The sequence below is a fragment of the Psittacula echo genome (assembly GCF_963264785.1).
Source record: "Psittacula echo genome assembly, chromosome: 7".
Taxonomy (NCBI): domain Eukaryota; kingdom Metazoa; phylum Chordata; class Aves; order Psittaciformes; family Psittacidae; genus Psittacula; species Psittacula echo.
Window position 1 is genome coordinate 26,020,351 of NC_137740.1, and position 21,438 is coordinate 26,041,788.

Here is a 21,438-nt window from a genome sequence, read left to right on the forward strand (position 1 = left end):
AAAGCTCTATTAAAATTCTCCAGGAACATATTTTTAAGAATGTGAAACAGTCAAGTAAACTTACGCTGCATCCCAAAATAAATATTATTGATGAGTATTTTCTTCAGTAAAATGCTACATCACTCTTTTGGCAGCTTGTTCCCAATCCCTACATTAATGTGCGCAGCGATGGAAGCCTGCACCTTGAAAGAGTTCGGCTGCAGGATGGTGGTGATTATACCTGCATGGCAAGTAATGTTGCTGGGACAAGCAACAGAACTACTACTGTTAACGTGTATGGTAAGGAATACTGTCTTGTTGCTTTTGTGCCAAATGTAAAATGACAATGCATTTGTTGCTACCAGCAGCTTTCACCCAAGCTTTTTTGTTAGTTATTCTAATTTCTCAAAAGTAATCTTTTGTAATGTTATGTTCTAAATTAACATGGTGGGAAATCTGATCCACTGCAGAGGAAAGAACCAAATGATTGAGACTTTTTAAAATAAAATTAAAATAACACCATTTGATGTTTGCAAAAGATTCTCATTTTTATACATCTACAAAGGTTGGGCTGTGCAGTCTTCATGCTTAGCTTTATTAACAAAACAGGCGCAAGTGGAAGTTTACTGGAAAACAATGACAAGTGCTGTCTAGTGGTTTCATAACTGATGTAAAGAGGCACAACTCATGGGAGAATTAGAACAAAAATGAATAATGAGTTTGGCAAAATGTGTTTAGTTGTTGGTTGGTTCCCCTCCACCTCCCTTTTTCTCTTTTGTTAAAACACACCAAAAATTACACTGACAGCAAGACAAAGTGTTAGCATTGTGGTAACCTGTCTGAAATTCAGCTGAACCTATTTGTCTTAACTCTGTGGGGGGTCACAACCACTTCATGGTTTACATCCTGAAATTTTCTGATGTGCTAAATTAATCGTGGGAGATCTATTTTAAGCTTCATTGAACTTGCTGGAACATTCTTCTATGCTAAGGCTGGCTATTATTTTTCAATACAGGCAAGTACTCAGTGTCTGATAAACTTAGTCTTCCATGTCAGCACTGGTTTTTGGAATATTTCACAACTTGAGAGCAGAAAGGAATATATTTGGAAGGCTTTAGAAAGATCTCATTTTTGATATTACAGACTTAAAGCTGATATTTTTTTCTGTTTTAAATTAAAAAATCAGCTCAGATACTTAGGGGAACTGTAGCTCTTGTTATCTCTCATTACAGATTTTGTGATATGATCTGGTATTTTTATTCAAGTTCGTTTAACAGACAGTCTCTGCAGAAATCATCACTGGAGTTAGCACAGCTTTGTGGTATTTATAACAAAGGGTGTGATTAGCTCTTTGCTTTCATGTCTACTCTGTTCAAAAGGTTTTCCATCAATGAAAATTGATTCAGCACCAAAAATGCTGAATCCATTCTCGTGATAGGTGCTGTGTAGGTTGAATCATATGCAGTCAGAGGATACTGGGCAAAGACTTTCTGAAACTATTTCATTCAGGTATGTGAAATACCTGCAGTTAGTTTAAAACTATGTGTACCTAATTCAATGATCAATCTGTGGCTGACATGCTTTAATATGAACAGGTACCTATTCTGTCATGAAAGACTGCAGAGTGGAAGGGAAAGTGGATGATCATTATCAGTGCTAGGATTCAGAGGAGGCTGAAATTTCCCAAGCCCTGCTGCCTGTATGAAGTAGTGATTAAATTTAAGGATTTTATTGTAAGATTTGTGCCACGGTTTGAAATGTTTTCTACATGTGTTTAATATTTGCATTTATTTTTAGTTCTGCCTGTTATTCAGCATGGACAGCAGATATTCAGCACTATTGAAGGAATCCCAGTAACATTACCATGCAAAGCAAGTGGAGTTCCTAAGCCATCTATTGTCTGGTCTAAGGTAATTTCTCAGTTTTCAGCTGTTTATGGTGAAAGATCGTGAATTGAACTATAATTTAGTTGTCATAAAAACTAAATGCAAGAAACAGAGTGAAAAGCATCAGTTCTGAGGGAACTGGAAATCTCTCTCTATTCGTATCTGCTTTTGTTTCTCAGAGCAGTGCTTTCTGGCCATGGCCCAGCCGTAGTTCGATGTTTTAGTCTTTGGAAGAGTTTGCTTATTACTGTATCTTTATGTTTTTAACACTATAGAAATTGTTCATATTCTTGTCATGAGTTGATAATTTGAGATTAGGCAACCTGCCAAAGATTGACAGTTTAGTTTTGGTTTTGAGCTTTACTTTAAGATGACATTTTTCTCTGAGAAAGCTGTGTCTAATAACGGCATTCTGGGTTTAACCTTAACTTTTCCATCCTTTCCTTGACAAGATGCCCAGTGAGGAGGATCTCAGCCTCTTTGGGAATTTTTCTGAAAGTCTTCCTTAGATTTTACTCTATTGCTGTAAACTTTAGTTTTTATTTGTTTTTATTTAGTTTTTATTTTGCTTTTATTTAGTTTTTATTGAATTTTATCCAGGCACTGTGGACTTTAATTTTTTTTTCTTTCCACAGAAAGGAGAAGTAATTCTTTCCAGCAATGTGAAGTTTTCTGCAGGGTCTGATGGAAGTCTGTATGTAGTTTCACCAGGGGATGAAGAAACTGGGGAATATGTGTGCACTGCAACAAATGCTGCTGGTTATGCTACACGGAAAGTCCAGCTGACTGTCTATGGTATAGATGAACTGAAATCAAATATAATGTTATTGTCTCTCTCCCTTCGTTGCATTCTACTTTAGACAGTAAAACCTGTGCCAGTGGATTGTGAAGTAGGATACCCACCATGCAAATGGGATTTAAATTTATCTCTAATTAGTGCTTTTGACTCTGTCCTAGATCACTGTCTCCACATACTAGGCATTTTTATAAATAGCTGATACTGAAAGGCCTGAACTTCAGGCATTATGATTCTTTCAAGACCTCCTGATACCTTTTACCTTGAGTTCAGGCACTAGGATCTTGGGCTGATCATAATTTCATCTTTTATGGAAATGGATAAGAAGTATCTGTATAGGAGAAGAATTTGCTTCCTACCATCTTCCAGTATTATGAAGAAAAAAAAAAAAAAAAGATTCAGGTGTAGGCTTTTATGACCTTTTATTGGTGCCGCAGTGTAACATAGTTCAGGTATTGTTTGCAAGCTACCTATGCAACACAGAGTTCGGCATACGAATGAGCTCCATGTGTATGTTGCTATCCAGCCTTTTGGGTAAATAGTGCCGTCTTGCTGGTATTTGTGGTATTGTATGTAGACATCAGCCAGTGTCTGAGCTACAGGGATTGTACATCAGCTTTACAATGATTTTTGCCTATTGCAGACATGTCATAAAAAAATGAGATTGTAATGTTAAATACCTGACTGAAAAAATAGGTGCTTAATCTGCAGTATAATTGTATGCTGTTATGTTTGTACAAATGTATATATTAATTGCAGCTTCCTAACATGTTCTATGTCCTAGTGAAACCTAGAGTATCCAGGCCTGGAGCACAGCAAGGAAATGCATATGATAAACCCATAGAGATCTCAGTAATTGCAGGGGAAGATGTCACGCTTCCATGTGAAGTAAAGAGCCTGCCACCCCCCATAATTAGCTGGGCCAAAGAAGTGCAGCTCATATCTCCATTCTCTCCAAGGTAACAATGTTTGGTGTTAAAGAAAAGTGAAATTGCATCTAAGCTAAGATTTTGGAAGAGTATATAATTTCTGATTGCCACAGGATCAATCAGAATGTATTAAGTTGTCCTGCATGAGGACCCTGTTTTATTAAGTCTTAGCACTCTTTTCCAAACCAAGCATACTTATCTTTACAAAGGAATACTAAGACCATGCACTACTGTACAGCTTCAATTCCAATGTGTTTATACGCAATCTCAAGAGTCCAAGATAAGGTGATCCTGTTATATCTGTACTGCAGTGGTGTACAGAGACCCACATAATCTGTGCCTGATTATAAAGGTTTAAAAACTGGTTTTGTTTTGTTAAGTACTTCATATTTATGCTTGGGGAGCATTGCCTGTTAATCATATGAGGTCTGGGCTGCCTGTAGAATACAGATGCTGATAAATGTTTAGGAGTGCTTACAAAGGCTCATTTCTCACCATTTTTTTTTTTTTTTTTGAATTTAGAAACTCTCCAGGCATTCTTGAACATGTGAAAACATAATTAAATGCTCATGAAAATGTTAGGTTGACAACCTTAGAGAATGAACAGGTGGGGACCATCTTGTATACAGCATGGGCCACAATATTGGAGCTCTTCCTTATTATTTTAATCTGGTACAAAATAAAGAGAGGAGACAAGTAGATGATTACTCTCTGTATGTTCTCAGTTGAAGTGCCAGGTCACAGGGCATGCTAGTGCATTCTAGTCTTCAAGATACCTCAGAAGAGGTAAAGGCTACAGCTGTATTCATAAATCAGGAAATGGAAATGCTGGCCAAATGCACATTGTAGCAATTGCTGTGCCCGTTGTTGTGTCTCTCAGTGATCCAAGTGGAGGGAATCAGGCTGTGTCTGAGCTGAATTAAGGAACTGTACAGACCCCAGGGTAAGGATGTTTCTCTTTTGGCCAAATCTGCCACCTCAAATCCACCCATTTCAGCGAGTCTGTGACTGCCTCAGCAACTGATAGCTGCTGGGCCACCAGATTTGGTAAGGGTTACTTGTACTCAAAGAGTTGATTTGTTAGTAATCTGTGGAATTTTCTTATGTCTTGCAAACACACTGCATGCACTAATGAATCTGCCTTCTTGGTCACTTGTCCTCATCTTATCTCAGGAGACATGGATAAATTAGGCTACTTGCTCATGGCTGTTGTGGAGAGATCCAAGTTGTCCAGGGTAACAGAAGTCCAGCTAACCCATTCTATAAAATTGTTTACAGATGTCAGCAAAAGTTAAAGAAGTAGCCCAAACAAAATTGTTTGAGACCACCCAAAGATCATGTTAGAAATCTGACCAGTAAACAAAAGAAGAGTGAAATTAGAAATGGACGAACTTTTATCACAAAGCAAATCTAATTAGTGGAAAAAACAGTGGAAGATATCTGCTGGGTCTATTAAGGAAAAAAAACAAACAAGCAAACAAAAAAAAAACAAGCAAGCAAACAAAAAAAAACCAACCCACAAAAATAATCCAACAACAAAAAAAAAATCCCTTCAAGAAAACCCAAAAAACCAAAACCAAACACTTCCCATCCAACCTGGCCTCGAACACTGCCAGAGATAAGGCAGCCACAGCTTCTCTGGACAAACTGTGCCAGGGCCTTACCATCCTCACAGTAAAGAGTTTCCTTGATGTCTAATATAAATCTACCCTCAATCATCTTAAAGCCATTACCCTTTTTTCTATCACTACATGCCCTTTTAAAAAGCCCCTCTTCAACTTTCTTGTAGGAGTAATTTTTTATTCCCTCCTCATTTATTTTCCTTATCTCTGTTACTTTAGTCTGCTACATAAGAAGACTTTGGCTTTGCTGGCCACTGTATCTTGTAATGTCAAAGGCCATGATCAGAACTGTAGTAAAAATTCATGCTATCTAATGGACTATTTACTGATGAATAATAATGATTTCTGTAAACACCAGAACTGGCACTTGTGAATCAGAATCCTCTTTGGAATTCTTTCTTCCATCATGAATCAACATAACATCTTTTTGCGAGTGAAGTAGTATCAAAAATGGTTTAACTTTCTGACCCTGGTGGCCTGGGCTAAGCAGTAATATTTGTCAGGAGGTTGAAGAGCTCCATCTTTCTATGTGTTTGTTGTTGTTGGTTTTGTGGTTAGGTTTTAGGTTTTCCCTCCATTTCTAGAAACAAGATTGATTTTAATATGTCCTGTAAGTAGCTAGAACAAATTTCATAATTTGGATCTTACATTTTAGATATTTGCTGTGTATTCTGAATGTAGTGGATCAGAAAAGAGTTAGACAAAATGAGTAAATGTATATCATATTTTAGTAATATGGCACAGGTCAGTGTGCCCTGTAGAATGGTGTTACTTTAGCCTGTGGCAATCATTAGCAATGTGTAAGTAGAGGTCATTCACCTTTCAATACGTGTTTGTACAATGTATATGCTTCTTATTTTTCCAGACACATTTTCCTACCCTCAGGGTCATTGAAGATCAGTGAGACACAAGTTTCAGACAGTGGAATGTATATCTGTGTAGCCACAAATATTGCTGGGAATGTGACTCAGTCAGTGAAGCTAAGTGTACATGGTAAGTTTTAACTTAAAGGATAATCGTTGGCAAGTTTCTGCATGGAATTTAGCAACATACAGAGCTTTTTGAGCAGTTTCCCTCATGTACATTAAATATTATTGACCTATATTCTTTCAGGTCATATTATCTTCATATTAAGTTGTTGTTTTTGGTTATGTGGAAACATACACACACACATCTGTATACATATGTACATGCACACATGCATACATACACCCCCCCCCTTCCTTTAATTTTCCTTAGACTTGTGGAAGAATTATACACAATATGATATCAAACTCTCTTTAAGTCAGCCAGAGGGATTTTAAGAACTGAAGACTTTTGTTCTAATTCACTTGGGTGTTTTCTGTGCAAGAGGTTTCTGAGCAGTAAGTTTGCAAACAGTGGCTAACAAAGTTAGTAAAGTGGGAGAATAGCAAAGTGGGCTGAGGCCAGGATGTACAGCTTCCCAAGAACTTGATAGGGATTACATATCCAAACTTTCTTGGTGCCAAATATTAAAAGTTGCTGAGGTGGTAGTGAAACCAGTGTGCAAGTGTGTCATCTGTGGATAGGCAGCCACTCCTGTTAGCACACAGCTTTATGCATGTACATTGTGCTGTACACACGTTTTCAAACTAATACCTTAACCTATCCTACTGTACTTCCCCTGTTCAAGCCAGTACTCTGTGTTTGTGCTCACCTTCCTCTCCACCTCAGTAAAGGTGTCTAGTCAGTGCTTTAGGAGTTTAGGACCTATGTCCTCTTCCCTCTCCTTTTTATCATAGAACATCACATTGTCACTCCCTTGTCTCTTTCCTAGTCTTTGCATACTGGGGGACCAACCACAGTCTTTTAACCACTTATACAGTGTCACATATTGTTAGCTCCATGCTCTTGCATTTATTCCTCTTCAACTGCGTCAGAAACATAGGTTGTGCCACATCCCTTCTGCCAGTGCTAAACCTCATTGGAGAGTGGGTGCAGGAGCCATGGCCTTGCACAGCTCACAGGAAGCTGATTGATAGTAGTTGTATAGATAGTTCTGTGGTTCATGTTCATGTAGAGTTTGGAAGTTCCTGTTGCCAGTACACATCTTCGAAGTGGATCACATACCTTGAATGTATCAAATTGAAATCCAGACCCCAGCAGCTCTAACTATGCTAATTCAGTTGCAATGGCTATAGAAGACTACTGTCTGATTATGTGTATACAGAAGGCTGATATCATTGCACGTCTTTGTTTTATCTTTGTAATTTTACATTAACAGAGAGTCTAGAAAAATGGCACTTGTTATTGTTTCAGACATTCTTCTTAAGTCTTTATATTGCCAATGATCCTTAGAAGGAAAAACATTGTGGCGAAAGATTTATGGAGGACTTATATTATTCTTTGGGGCCAGCAGAATCTCTTCATTCATTTTTATATCTTCTTGTCTGAACTTGTGTTTGGAAGCATACAAAGATCAGGGATTAGGAAAAGGAAATTAAAATGTCAAAAGGAAAATGTCATTAACTCTATCATAAAAACTTTCAAATTGTTTTGTGTTATGAAAAGCCAGTACCCATAGCTCTTCAAACGTGTGCAGTATAATAGTATTGCAGTATTCCTATGGATGTCATGCAGTAGATTTTGAAACATATCTTCTTCAAATAAGTTAAGCAAAAGGGTGTTGTATATCCTATTTCCAGTGCTTATAGGCTGGCTACAAAGAAAATGGAGACTCCCATTTTACAAGAAGTCACATTGAAAAGAAAAAGGGTAATGGGTAGAAGTTACTGCTGCAGAGATTCCAACTGGACACAACAGTAAATTTTTCACAGTGAGAATAATCAGTCATTGGAATAATCTCCACAGGGAAGTGGTGGATTCCACAACACTGGACACATTTAACATTTGGCTGGACTGTGTACAGGGACATCTAGTCTAGGTCATGCTTTGCCTATAAGAGTCGGACCTGATGGTCCTTGAGGTCCCTTCCATCCTGATATTCTATGATTTTATTATTCTGTTCTATGCAGAGAACATACAGGTCTACTTTCTTAGTCGTCTGCAGGAATTTGGTTTCAGTGAATAAAGAAAGACATTGCATCTACCACCTCTCTGGGCAACCTGCTCCAGTGTTCTACCACCCTCATCATAAAAAAAAAGTCTTCCTTGTATCTAGTCTGAATCTCCCCTCTTTTAGTTTAAAATCACTACCTTTTGTCCTATTGCTACAGGCCTTGCCAAAATGTCAGTCCCCATCTTTCTTATAAGCCCCCTTTGAGTATTGATGGGCCACAATCAATTCTCCACAGAGCCTTTGTTTCTCCAGGCTAAACAACTCCAACACTTTAAGCCTTAAGAATGATCTTGTACATAATTTTCTTCATGTTACTGTGGACTAAACTTTTCTTTATTAGTTCCTCCAAAGATACAGCGTGGACCTCGAGTTTTGAAAGTCCAATCTGGCCACAGACTTGACATACCCTGCAACGCCCAGGGGATCCCTCCACCAACAATCACTTGGTTCAAAGGCAGAAGTGCTGTGCCAGTAGATGGTGGGCAGTTTATCTACAGCCTGAATGGAGCTCTAGGCATCAACAGCGTCCAGCTTCCTGACGCTGGAAGCTACAAGTGTGTCGCTAGTAATGTAGCAGGCAGTGATGCATCAGAGATAACAGTGCAAGTTCAAGGTATTTGTAATTATGACTGTAATCTTGCCTCCTGCCCTGGCTAGTGCTGTCTGATTGAGTTTTGGAGAACAATGCTTTTTGTTGCTGAGTGTTACATAAAGAAAATCTGTTTTGGACGTTATGTTCTGATGTTAATTAAGAAAAATTAGAATATATAAATAATCTTAGAAAAGTTTGTAGAAATAAGAAAAAGAAATACTCTGTATTCAAGCTTCTTATGACTTCATTTTGCAATACACAATTAAAATCAGATTCCAGTATAGGAAACCTCTTTTTCAAATATTATCTCTGTATGTTCAGATGTCTCAGATTTTCAGAGACTGTCTTTGAACCTCAGAGCCTGGTATCACAGCTTTAAATAGAATTGGAATTTTTTATGAGCTGGAATTGAGCTCTTCACTCAATCGGTTAATATGCTATTGAAATGGTGAGAGGGGCAACAGTGGTCAACATGCCAATGTAAGTATTTAGTATAATTCCTCTCTTGATGGGCTGGCGTACATCAATGGAGCATGACTGACTTAAGCTAAGAAGAAAGTATTCCTTTGTAATAACTTAAAGGCAACATTCTGATCCCTTTGAATTAGAGATGCTGAGAACCACTTGTTACAAACAACAAAGAACTTCCAATAACTTTTCTTAACTATAAATAAAATTCTTTGTATAGTTTCAGTCCACACACAAGTTTAAATTGAGATGAATAAAGAAAGTGGAAGTAATACTAATATGTGGTATAAGGAAAAAAGTGCAAGTAGTATTTTTCAGATTTTGCAGAAACACTATCTCTGCCTTCAAAACAAATATAGCAGGTTTTAGAGAGAACCAATTTCAGTCAAACTTGAAAGCCTTTTTGTACTGCTTACTTCCTAAATATTCCCACTGAAATCAAGACTGCTTGTACAGTTCACATTTTGATAAATGTAAAGAGGGTTATTGGAATCTGAGCTTGCGTGAATGACAGAGACTTGGAAGCATTATGCATTGCCAGACTGTATTTTCATATTTGAAAGAAGAGGTCAAAAAGCTTTTTGGGGTCCTGATTTTCTTTCAGAGTCTCCTACTATTGAGGATCTGGACCCTGCGTACAATAGTCCCTTTCAAGTAAGAGTAGCAAATCAACGCACTGTGTTCCCATGTCCAGCAAAAGGTGTGTATCATTGTTACCACTTTTAGTGACAAAAGTATATTTTTGTGACCATTTTAAATACCAAGTTTCCTTGACATGGTAAAATTGTACAATCTGCACATTATTTTGCTTATGTACTTTATGTGGAAAAAATCAAACTAACAGTGATTTAAATAACCACTGTGTGCAGAAGTTCTGGGAAAAGTCATTGTTAGCCAACAAGTATGTTATAATATTCAGGAGTAAGAATTTTAATATTCAAGTAGCACTATAACAGCCAGGACTTCCTCTAAATTTGAAAGCTCATGGCCTCCCTGTGCACCCTCCTTGCCAATATGACTTCCATCAAGCTGTGGGAATTGTTTGAATCTTTCTTACTCTGAGTTGAGCAAAGCATTTCTTAAAGTTTCACCTTTTTCTTGTTAGGTACTCCAAAGCCTGTCATCAAATGGCTACGTAATGGAAGAGAGCTGACAGGTAGTGAACCAGGGATTTCAATTCTGGAGGATGGGACACTGCTGATCATAGCTTCTGTTACACCTGCTGATAATGGAGAGTATGTCTGTGTGGCAACCAATGAAGCTGGAAGCACAGAAAGAAAATACAGCCTGAAGGTTAATGGTAAATAATAAATACAACCATCGAGGAAGAGGTTTCAAAGAACGTTTTTTCTTTTATTGTTGGAAATTGCATGCCACAAACCTGTCCATGTACAGCTAAATTATAAAATCTAGCCTGTGTACTTGCAGTTCTATTACTCTGATACTCTATACTTTTTATATTGTTCCTCTTCTCTGTTACTGTGCACTAAGCATCTGTTTTGCTCAAAGAGCTAAGTGTGTTCTCACTGGTAGAGGGCTCTCGTTGTACTTGAAAACTTTAATGCATATAACAAATGAAGACTTTTGTGCTGTAGAAATTAAAGATTGAGGGATAGATCTGCATTTCATATAAATATGAGAAAAGTTTTTTATCAGAATGAACACAGGAGAATTCTTGCTCCTGATAATCCTGAATCCCAATTGGAAAACAAAAACTTGACAGGTGGACTTGGGATATGTTTTGACATTTTGTTTCTTACAAAGTGCTTTTTTTCCAGCCTTATTCACTTCCCATGACAGTGGGCTCTGATGCCTGAGCAGGATTATATTCTTATCTTTATCCAGAGAAAAGGAGGAATTCCATTTTATGCCAGCAGGGCTCATCAGGGGGGTCTGAACCTTCTAATCCACTACATAAAACCATTCTCTTTGCATTCATAATGGAACAAATGATGGGCAGATCTTCTTGGGCATGACTGAAACAGTGAAGAGGAATGGTGTCTCTCTGGAATCTGCTTCCTTTATATGCTAAGCAAATAACATGATATTTTCAGATTAAGCTTAAATAAAATTAAATTTAAATCTTAAGATAATTCTCTTGACATGTTGATGGTGATTGCATTTGAATTAATTTCCCTGGAATTCTGGGCAGCAGGAGACTCTGTTTTTTGAGAAAGTGAAGAAAGGACACAAGGAAATACATCCAGAGCCAAGAGGCAAATGGAAAGCTGGGGAGGGAACGAAAAGGGCCTAAGAAATTCAGATTACAGTGGTTCATGACTGGGGAGGAAGGAGGAAGTGGAAAATCACTGGAATAGGAGGCTTAATACATGACTGTGTGCTTCCTTTTAGTTCCTCCTGAAATTAGAGATCAAGAAAAAGTGACGAATACATCTGTAGTTGTTAATCACCCTGTAAGTCTCTTCTGTGAAGTATCTGGTAACCCGTTCCCCATCATCTCCTGGTATAAAGAAGATATCCAGGTCTGTATGATTAACCTAAGTGAAGTAACATAGCCATCATCAGCCAGTTATGTGTTGACTTTTGAGTGCTTGGTATGAGAACTCATTTAAAATAAATGCTCATACATGCCTCTATGTATATTTAAACTGCGCTAAGATCACTCACACAGAAAGCCAGCTACATATGGCTAATCCATTCATTCAGCTGTTCCATAAGTCAAAAGTAAACTCTTTATTTTTATGATTCCCCTGGGAATTAGACTTAGCAATCTTCCAGTATTGCAAATGCCAGAGTCCTTACAAGGGGGACCAATAATTGTATTTTCTTCATTCTATAGATGGAGAAATAAGAACTCTTGGAGGTTATTTGAATTCCTCAGGATTATTCTTGAGACTTACACTTCTACTTGAAGCTGATAAGTGATAGTTTAAATGAGGAGAGACCACTTTATGCACCTTTGTGGCTGACCATTTACTTACGAATGAAGAATTCCTCTGGTTTTCCCACTCCTTATTGTATGTTGAGCTGCAAGTCATATTGAATAGATTGCAGAAATTGCAGAGATTAGTGCTGTAACTGAAAGGGGAAACACATTATCCTTAGACTAAACCTATCATTTTCTTATAAAAATCCAGCTGTGATATTTGGCTGATGTAACTTCGATCATGCAAGTCAAATGTCTTGGGTTCTTTTAAGGTTGTGGAAAGCAGTACTCTACAGATTTTGCACAGTGGGAAGATACTGAAGCTCCTTAAAGCTACTACTGATGATGCTGGACAATATTCATGCAAAGCCATAAATATAGCAGGAAGTTCTGAGAAGCTGTTTAACCTAGATATATTAGGTTAGTTCCACGGGGCTTCTTTCAGGGCGGAGTGGGGTTTCTGTTTTGTTTGGGGTTTGGTTTGGGTTTGTTTGACTGGTTTTGCTTGGTTGGGTTTTGGTTTTGTTTTTTTGTTTGTTTGTTTGTTTTTTTTCCAAGTTGGTGCTGTGAAAACCAGTTGATATTTAAGAAACCAATAAATCTAAATTCATTATAGATAGATTCTTCCTCTCACTGCCCATAAAGTATTGGCTGTCAAAGAGCTCATCATGATGGCTTTTGGATACCTAAGATTTACCATTCTTGTAGTGACACAGACAAAACATTGGTTTTCATTTCTGGATTTTGGTCTTTGTGCTATGTTTTGTATTTTGGGTGTGTAAGAGTCATCTTAGAGTTCACCAGCACAAGTGTGGAAGTGCTTGTCATGGTAGAAATGGTGATGTGATCTAACAGAAGTCACTTTGCAGTGAAAACTAAAGTTGTTTCAAGGAAATACTATTATTCACTACTGCATTTCTTCCAGTTTCATAGCATACCTTCCCTGTCTAAATAAAGGTTCTTCCTGTAATATTTGTCTTTTAAAAGTTCCACCAAGTATAATAGCTGCTGATACCCCTGGAGAAATTTCAGTCCTCCTCAACCAGCATATCAGTCTGGAATGTCGAGCCAAAGGCTTCCCTTTTCCTGACATTCACTGGTTCAAAGATGGCAAGTAAGTATATTATAGCTTTTGGGGTTTGTGTTTAGGTTATTCCTCCCTTAGAACATAGAGGGTGAAGGTGTAACGTAAGAGTAAGCTCTGCTTTCAACTACTTAGTGTTGAGTTATTGTCATTGGCTATAATTAGTGGGGGTGTGAAGTGGCAAATTCTTTAACCAAAAGTTAGCATCCTGCTTTTATTCATGAACTGTCCTATAACTGACATCAGCACTTGCTAAGCTGATTTATGGTATTTGAAGCCAGAAAATGCTTGAAGCTTGATAATCGTAGCCATTTATTTGTGTTTATTCTGTCTGGATTATTTTAAATATAGAATCAGTTAAAATACAGTTGTTTTGCTGACATAATTTTTTCATTGGTAGACCATACCCATGTCAAATATGGTATGATGGCTTAAAGATTAGCTGAAAGCCAAAATGGGCTGTGTTTTTTTTTAAACAGCATTGGTATTTAACAGTGTAGTTCAGCATAGACATTGGCTAGTACTCACAGATATTCTGATGTGACAATTCCTTAAGCTTTGGTTTGATATGTTGACATTTCCACCTATAAACATTTTGTTATCAGCAAACGACTGTTGTGACCTATTTAATTAGAAAAAGGAACTGAGGTTAGTAGTGGGCCTCTGGCTGTACTTCTATGTTTTGGTTCATTCTAAAAATTAGGAATAAAGTTAATGATAGTAGTTTGTCACTTTATGGTCTTCAGATTAATGCCGTTACTCTAGTGCTAAATGGTACATATTAATGGTACAATTACTGCTGATAAAGGACCCCTTCTTACTACTGTCTGCTTAAATTAATGTTGAAAGCATGTGGTCATAGTTCTGTGAAGCAAAATAATCTTTATTCCAGGCCCTTGTTTTTGGGTGATCCCAATGTTGAGCTTCAGGACAAAGACCAAGTTCTACATATAAAGAATGCGCGAAGGATTGACAAAGGTCGTTATCAGTGCAGTGCCACCAATGCTGCTGGCAAACAAGTTAAGGAGGTCAAGCTGATCATCCATGGTAAGTTTATAGAATGCCAAATTCTAGAAGATCCTTTAATTTTACTCATAAGATTTCTTTTTTGAATGGAGATACTCAGACATATACAAAGTAAGGCTCTGATCCTGCAAAATTTGTATGTAAACATAACTTAATGCTTGCTCACAAAGTGATCTTTTTTAGTGTTTGTATGTGTGAAGATAAGTATGGATGTACTCTTTGCAAGTTTGGTCTTAAAGTAGTGTTTATGTTTTTTTGTGATTTTATTAGTTTCTAATTTGTGAAAGCCAAGAGTCTTGAAGGGCCTTCTCAAACTTTGCAATTAATTAGTTTCAACTTGCTTATTTTATTAACACATTAGCTTCATTATTTTGATCTTAGGGAGAGGAAAATTAATTAAGATTTTAATACACTCATGGTCTTATTTTTCTAAACCTCGTACTAGGAGTAAATTCAGCCAGGAATAAGTTAGAGTTAATGCAAAAGTGTAAAGCAAAGTGCAAAACCAGTAAAAATCAGACCACAATAGTCTTTGAAAAAGAATGTTCCAGATAACCTTCAGATAGTGTGGCATGTCATCTTGCTTAAATTGGTGCAAACGTCATTTCTATCAAGTGAGGTCATTTATAACTGGAAGAGAAGCACTAGCATGAATATAACCTTGTTAACATAATTATTATTATTTTTATGAGATTTATAGCACACTGGGTATACTTTTGTGTTTTTGAAAGCAGTGGAGTCTTACCAAAGACATGGAGAACAGTCAGTTCCTGTGATAAGCTTAATGTAAGTTAGGCTATTATCAGATGAGAGAAAATGAGGTGAAAAATTCATGGAAGAAGGAAGAGCTAGGTTTTGAAGAAGGACTTCAAAGAAGATGGGGAAAAATTTTTCAGTTTGGAAGGCAAAAAAGATGTGGAAGCCTAGTGTGACCTGAAAATTGATGGAGTACAGTGCTAGCAGAAATTAGGGGGAAACAAATACAGAAATCTATAGGTGGCATAACACACTAGTGCCTGGAGTGTGAAGGGTAGGAATCTGGATCTGTGAGCCTTAAGCTGATGAGTCCCTGTTTGCTATGGATTTGTTTCTGAAGATTGTGTGTCTTTTCTTCTGATAACTGTGAAATTATTATACTTTATTTCCCTTACATGAGGTGTTTCTGAAGCATGGAGCAATCACATGCACAGTAATATGACTGTAAGACCAGTCCCAGTGAAGACTTTTGCATCAGAAACAAAGAAAGTGCTGTAAGGATTTACAGGCAATTTTGGCTGCTGTGAGATTTGAGGAGTAAAAAATCTCACACAAATAAAATCCTTGCAGATGAGTAGACCTTCAGATTCCTCAGACAAAAGAGGTGAATTTATGACAATAGAATTGAATATCTCTTTACTTTTAAATTTCGCATTAAACTTGGCTGCCGACAAAGTAAGTGAGGAATGTATACATCAATTTTTGCTAGTTCTTACTATGTTTTAGTTGTTTAGCTCTACTTTTGGCTTGAAATTTTCCCAAAATACCATGCTAGAACTGTTCCCGATTTGCTGATAAAGGCGTTTGCCTTTGAACTGGGTGTGTTTCAGCATGTTTTTTTAGGTTTGTGTATTTTTGTGTATATTTAGGTTTGTGTATTTTGTGTATATAATTGGAAAACTATTTCATCATGGTTTGATAATCTACAAGACCCATCTCATAGGTGTAGATCCATTCACTGACACTTTGCTTTACAGTTCTGCAGTAGCATTTTAAAACGAACACTACAGAAATAGTGGAAGTCGAGGATATACTGAACATGTTTGGCAATGGAGGAGTTAATGTGTCTGCCACATGTGTCTAGTACTTTCAGCAATCATAAATTCAGTTGTTGCCAATTGCTCTGTGTTTTTATTACTTCTACAGAGATTTACGAACTCTTCATATTGGCTGATTTACACGAGAACTTGCTTGCTAGAAAAATCTGAGTACTGCTGCCTAGCAAGCAAGGGAAATGATCACGAGCCAGAAGTTTCAAAAGCAGAAGAATAAAGCTTGACTGCTAAGCTCATATTTAGTCTTAAAGTGACTGACTTCATCTTTGGAAGTTTGAAGTACTGAGCATTTCCCACTGCAGTTGTAGAGGCAATAACTGTATTTGGTACTTTAAATAGCAGGTTGTTTCTTGTTGCAAAGATGCACCTCCCAGGGTGTACAGGAATGGCTTTTCACCCTTCAGAGACAGGGAAGAGGCAGAGCCATAACCAAATGCATGGCAGGACACATGGAGGCCCAGCTGTCCTAACTTCGCAAATGTGGGACCCTAGAAGGTAGATGTTTCCAGGTACCACTAGGGAGGCAGCAATGCAGCAGTGCACCTCAGTGTTGCACTTGTTTCTTAAATACATGGTGGCCCTTTATGTTGTGTTCTTTTCATATTTTGCACTCTGTGTGTGCATAGAATGTACAGACAATGTATAACTCTGCTGGGGAAAAAAGAAAAAAAGAACGAAAAACAGCAGGAAGGGTTGGCAATCTGATTAAGCTAAAATTTTTTTATTCTTACAGCATTCTAATGTGTAATCCATTTAAATCTGCGGACTTGTGTACTAAGGATTTAATGTTGTTTTGTCTTTGAAATAGTCCCTCCTAGTATTAAAGGAGGAAATATTACTACAGAAGTATCAGCGCTTCTCAACAACCTTATAAATTTGGAATGCGAAACCAAGGGAATCCCTGTTCCTACCATTACATGGTACAAAGATGGATACCCAATTATTTCCAACCCCCAAGCTCTGTATGTGGATAGAGGGCAATTCCTGCAGATACCTCATGCCCAAGTGTCAGATTCTGCAAAGTACACTTGCCGTGTGACCAATGCTGCTGGAGCTGCTGAGAAAATGTATGATGTGGATGTTTACAGTAAGTGAGAGTTTATTGACCTTGGTTATTTGTCATTTTACAGGAAGCATAATAAAAGCTTTTCTGCTTCTGTAACATCAGCAACATTTGCAGTTCTGTCGAGGGCACACAGCAGTCAATAGCTGAATGTAAAAACTGGCCTTTGTTAGCAAGACTACGTAGAAGGAGCTTTACACTGTGTGTTTAATGTGACTCTTGAAAAGCTTTTGACTTCACAGGCCTTGATACCATGCTTTAGTGAAGCATCAAAACTATTTCTTCTCCATGTAAACAACACTTACCTGAAATAGTCACGCTGGGTAGGATCTTCAGTGTACTGTTTTAAGACCGTATTTAGTTCTTTCATCTCAAAGCCCTGCAGATCCTCAACTGGTCAATACTGAGCTCAACAGACTTCTCTGTTTCCCCTTTGTCTTGGCTTGCCCCAGCAGTAAATTCTCACATGAAACTACGCGTGACATAATGGCATATAGAGCGCAAGTGTGTGGGGAGGAACTAACCCATTTGCTCTTAATACATTTTCTAGCTCTAGAATTAATCGCTTGCAATATACTTTTTTCCTCTCTACAGTCCCTCCAGTAATTGAGGGTGATGCTGACACAATCCAGAACAGACAGGTGGTTGCTGGCAATTCACTGACGCTGGAGTGTAAAGCTGCTGGCAACCCTCCACCTCTCCTTACTTGGTTAAAAGATGGTGTGCCTGTGAAAGCAAGCAACAACCTCCACTTTGTATCTGGTGGGAAGAAGCTGGAAATTCTGAATGCCATTGAGGCTGACCGGGGCCAGTATATCTGTGTGGCCACAAGCATAGCTGGAGAAGAAGAAATCAAATATGAAGTTGATATCTTAGGTGTGTGAGCAACAGAAATACTTATTCATCAGATTTCCATTAACCTAAAAAATTATGGTTTTATTTTTATTGGTATTGTTATATGGAGATCTGTTAGACAACCTACGTATCTAGTTAACTCTGGGCACTGCACACTTTTTCTCTCCAGGGTTACAGGGCACTTTAAAGATTCGTACTTTTCAGGTTAGTTCTTAGAGAGTTTTTGTGCATGTGGTAGGTAAATATTATTCTCAGTAACCTTTACAATTCTTTTAACTTGCCTTCATAGAAGAATATCGTAGATATGAAAGATATCTGCTAAAAATAGCATTGGGTAGTTGCTTCTGGGGAGAGAACACTTTTCTCTTAATTTTGGATAATATGCAAAATTTGAACATTTTCTTGGAAAAGATTTATTTCTTTTTTTTGCTCCATTACCAAAGTCTGCCTGTCAGCAGTCCCTTCTGTATGTCTCTAGGTAAATGAATTGTACAAATATTAATCATACTCTGTGACATGGAAGGGTTTATTTAAGAACTTGATTTTTAGGCTTTGAACTGTTGTCATGAAGAACATTACATACTATTGCATGCAGATGTACAACATCCATTCTGCTGCTTGAGGTATATCTCAGTGGTCTTCCTGGACAGTGAAAGAGCTGAGAGGAGCTGTATGGCAGTGCTTCCTCATTAGCCCACTCCTGCAGGCGCATGAGATAAGGTGAAGAGGACATGAAAGAGGGTCTTCTGCACCCTTATTTTCTCATTCTGCTGACAAAGGGTGCTAAAAGTCCCTTGTAGTCATCCTGTCCCCTGTCATCCATCCCACCCCCCTTCCCATTCACAAGGTTGTTCTGACAGACTCTGGAAAAAAACCCAAACAAAGAAGGAAAAAGTATTATAAGAGTGAATTGAAGCTGCACAATATCATTGGGTAGATGTTTCCCTTCAAAAAGTAACAGTGGTTCGTAATGATCTACAAATCAGTGCATGCCCAAAGTGAGATAGATTTCAAGATTATTTTGGTTTTAGCATTATTATTTGAGATAGACTTTAATAGTTTTAAGATGTAAGAGTGTAGGTTTAGATCAGATATGAGGAAGAAATTCTTCACTGTGACGGTGGTGAGATACGGGAACAGATTGCTCAGAGAAGTTGTGGCTGCCTCATCCCTGGAAGTGTTCAAGGCTGAGCTGGACAGGGCTTTGAGGAGCCTGGTCTAGTGGAAGGTATCCCTGCCCACGGCAGGGGGGTTGAAAATAGTTGATCTTTAAGGTTCCTTTCAGCCCAAACTATTCAATGATTCTGTGGTATTTCTGATCCTTAAATGTTGGTTTTGATGGATTTTTTCTTTCTTACAGTGCCGCCATTTGTGGAAGGTGGAGATGAGCTCTTGGACTACATTGTGGCTCTCTATAGCCCATTGGAATTAGATTGTTCAGCAACAGGGACACCCTCACCAACTATCACGTAAGGAGATTGACAATAGAAAAAAAAGAAAAAAAACACCCCCCCACCCCCTCACCCCCCCAAAAAAAAAAAAAAAAGCTAGTTGATTAGGTGAGCTTGGAGGTAGTCTTTATGAACTGTCCACGTTGTTTAGTTAATGCATGGAGGACAAACTCCTGGCTCCACTGAAGACAGCATCAGGAACACACATGGCAGGATCAGGTTTTTATTTTAAAGCAGTTTGGTATGTTGTGCCAATATGCACATCCTGGCGATTAGGATAGATAACAAGATCTGACAAAACTCTTATTCCCTTGCTAATGCAACAGTGCACTTCTCATCAGCCACCAGTGATTGGTTTTGCTTTGAAGATTTCTGCCTGCCTCTGTTGGTGGTAGCAGCTTTCACTACTGCTTCCTACCTGTTACCTTTCTGATTTCTTTAGTGCATGTTCCTCTATCCTGCTTACATCTGATAAACCATTGTGGTCTGTGGCATTCAGAAAAGCAGAATGCTACCTACATCTCCAAACCTTCCTAGAAATGCAGTTACCAAGACATTCTGTTTAATAGTATTGTACATTTTTTAGTAGTGTTGTTGCTCTTACTTTCATAGGAATCTGAGACTGTACTTTATTTTTGTTAGGTGGTTGAAAGATGGCCAACCAGTTGAAGAGGGATCTGGACACAAGATCTTATTAAATGGACAAAAACTTCTCATCTCTCGAGCTCAAGTGTCAGACACTGGCCGCTATAAATGTGTGGCTGCAAATAAGGCAGGAAAACATGAAAAGGAATTTGATGTTACTGTGCATGGTAGGTTACTTGAGAGGAGGAGAAACAGCAGACTGTCTATATTTTATATTTCTAGCAAGAAGGTGCTCAAATTTTCTGTAAACATCTATTTATTTATGATGAGAGTAGATAAAATAAAAGTAGAGCTGCTTTTACCTGTGGGATATTGCTTCTACATATTTAAATGCATATGTTCAAATGATACTTAATTTATGTTTCTGGTGCTTCTTGCAGTTCCTCCAACTATCAAATCAGCTGGGACTTCTGAGAGAGCTGTTGTGATATACAAGCCTGTGACACTGCAGTGCATAGCCAATGGTATTCCTAGCCCTTCCATAACTTGGTTAAAAGATGGTCAACCAGTAAACATAGCCAGAGGAAATATAAGAGTAAGCACTACTCTTTTATGGGATCCAAACCATGAAAGACAGTTACAATAAATTATACATGTTAGTGCTTCTTTTCCTTTTGCTTCCCTCATGCTGTGATATAAAGATGCTAAAGATCAATCCTGGGTAGCAGTGGGCTTTTTACCTGTGTAGGACAGTATCTCAGATTGAATAGCAGTGTTCAGTAGACTGAATCCCATCAGAAGAGTCCATGACTGTAAATTCATCATGTGGCTTCTTTTAGTTGTACTTTAACCTTCAAGGTATGGTTGTTTGCCAGTTACAAAGTGACTCTACCTACTTGTGACTGTGAGGCAGGATTAGATGAGTTTTTCTATAGACACTGCCATTGCAGCACCTACCTATAAGTTCCCTTCTCACGGAGTTTCTGACTTTCAATGAACAGCCCTTCCCAGTGCTTGCATGCTTTAAGGTTTAGTGCGTGTAATGGCTTTGATCTACTTCAGGCTGGAGCAGTTTTTGATATCTTGCCAACAGCATCTCTCTCTGCCTGCAGTCTTCACTTTGCTTGCCTGTCCCTCTGCCATCTAGGTTTCCTTACAGCTGTGCAGCTAATAATCCTGATGTCCCAGGAGCACTGAAGTCCTTTGAACTGCCAGGACACCTCTTGCATGAATAACCTAGCCCAAGGTTAGAAGAAAGATGAGACTGGCTATATTCAGCGTAAACATCTGCTTTGCCATTACGCTTATTGCCTCTGTCTGGGATTGTTGTGTAAAGCGGTTCCCTGCTCTCTGTTTTGGTACAG

The 21,438-nt window shown here is 38.1% G+C and overlaps 1 protein-coding gene across 1 annotated transcript in view; it reads left to right on the forward strand.

The window, feature by feature from the left end:
- The window catches only part of HMCN1 (hemicentin 1), a gene marked incomplete at both ends in the record, with an annotated part of 192,319 nt that overhangs the window by 83,851 nt on the left and 87,030 nt on the right, over positions 1-21,438 (forward strand). Inside the window, 17 exons of the mRNA XM_080622289.1 lie at positions 135-279; positions 1,777-1,889; positions 2,501-2,660; positions 3,446-3,620; positions 6,078-6,205; positions 8,593-8,865; positions 9,917-10,012; positions 10,418-10,612; positions 11,665-11,795; positions 12,472-12,619; positions 13,187-13,313; positions 14,176-14,330; positions 16,929-17,207; positions 17,778-18,059; positions 19,399-19,507; positions 20,132-20,301; positions 20,515-20,669. Of these exons, the coding sequence (XP_080478415.1) occupies positions 135-279; positions 1,777-1,889; positions 2,501-2,660; positions 3,446-3,620; positions 6,078-6,205; positions 8,593-8,865; positions 9,917-10,012; positions 10,418-10,612; positions 11,665-11,795; positions 12,472-12,619; positions 13,187-13,313; positions 14,176-14,330; positions 16,929-17,207; positions 17,778-18,059; positions 19,399-19,507; positions 20,132-20,301; positions 20,515-20,669 (2,841 nt within the window). The remainder of the gene's footprint in view (positions 1-134; positions 280-1,776; positions 1,890-2,500; positions 2,661-3,445; positions 3,621-6,077; positions 6,206-8,592; positions 8,866-9,916; positions 10,013-10,417; positions 10,613-11,664; positions 11,796-12,471; positions 12,620-13,186; positions 13,314-14,175; positions 14,331-16,928; positions 17,208-17,777; positions 18,060-19,398; positions 19,508-20,131; positions 20,302-20,514; positions 20,670-21,438) is intronic.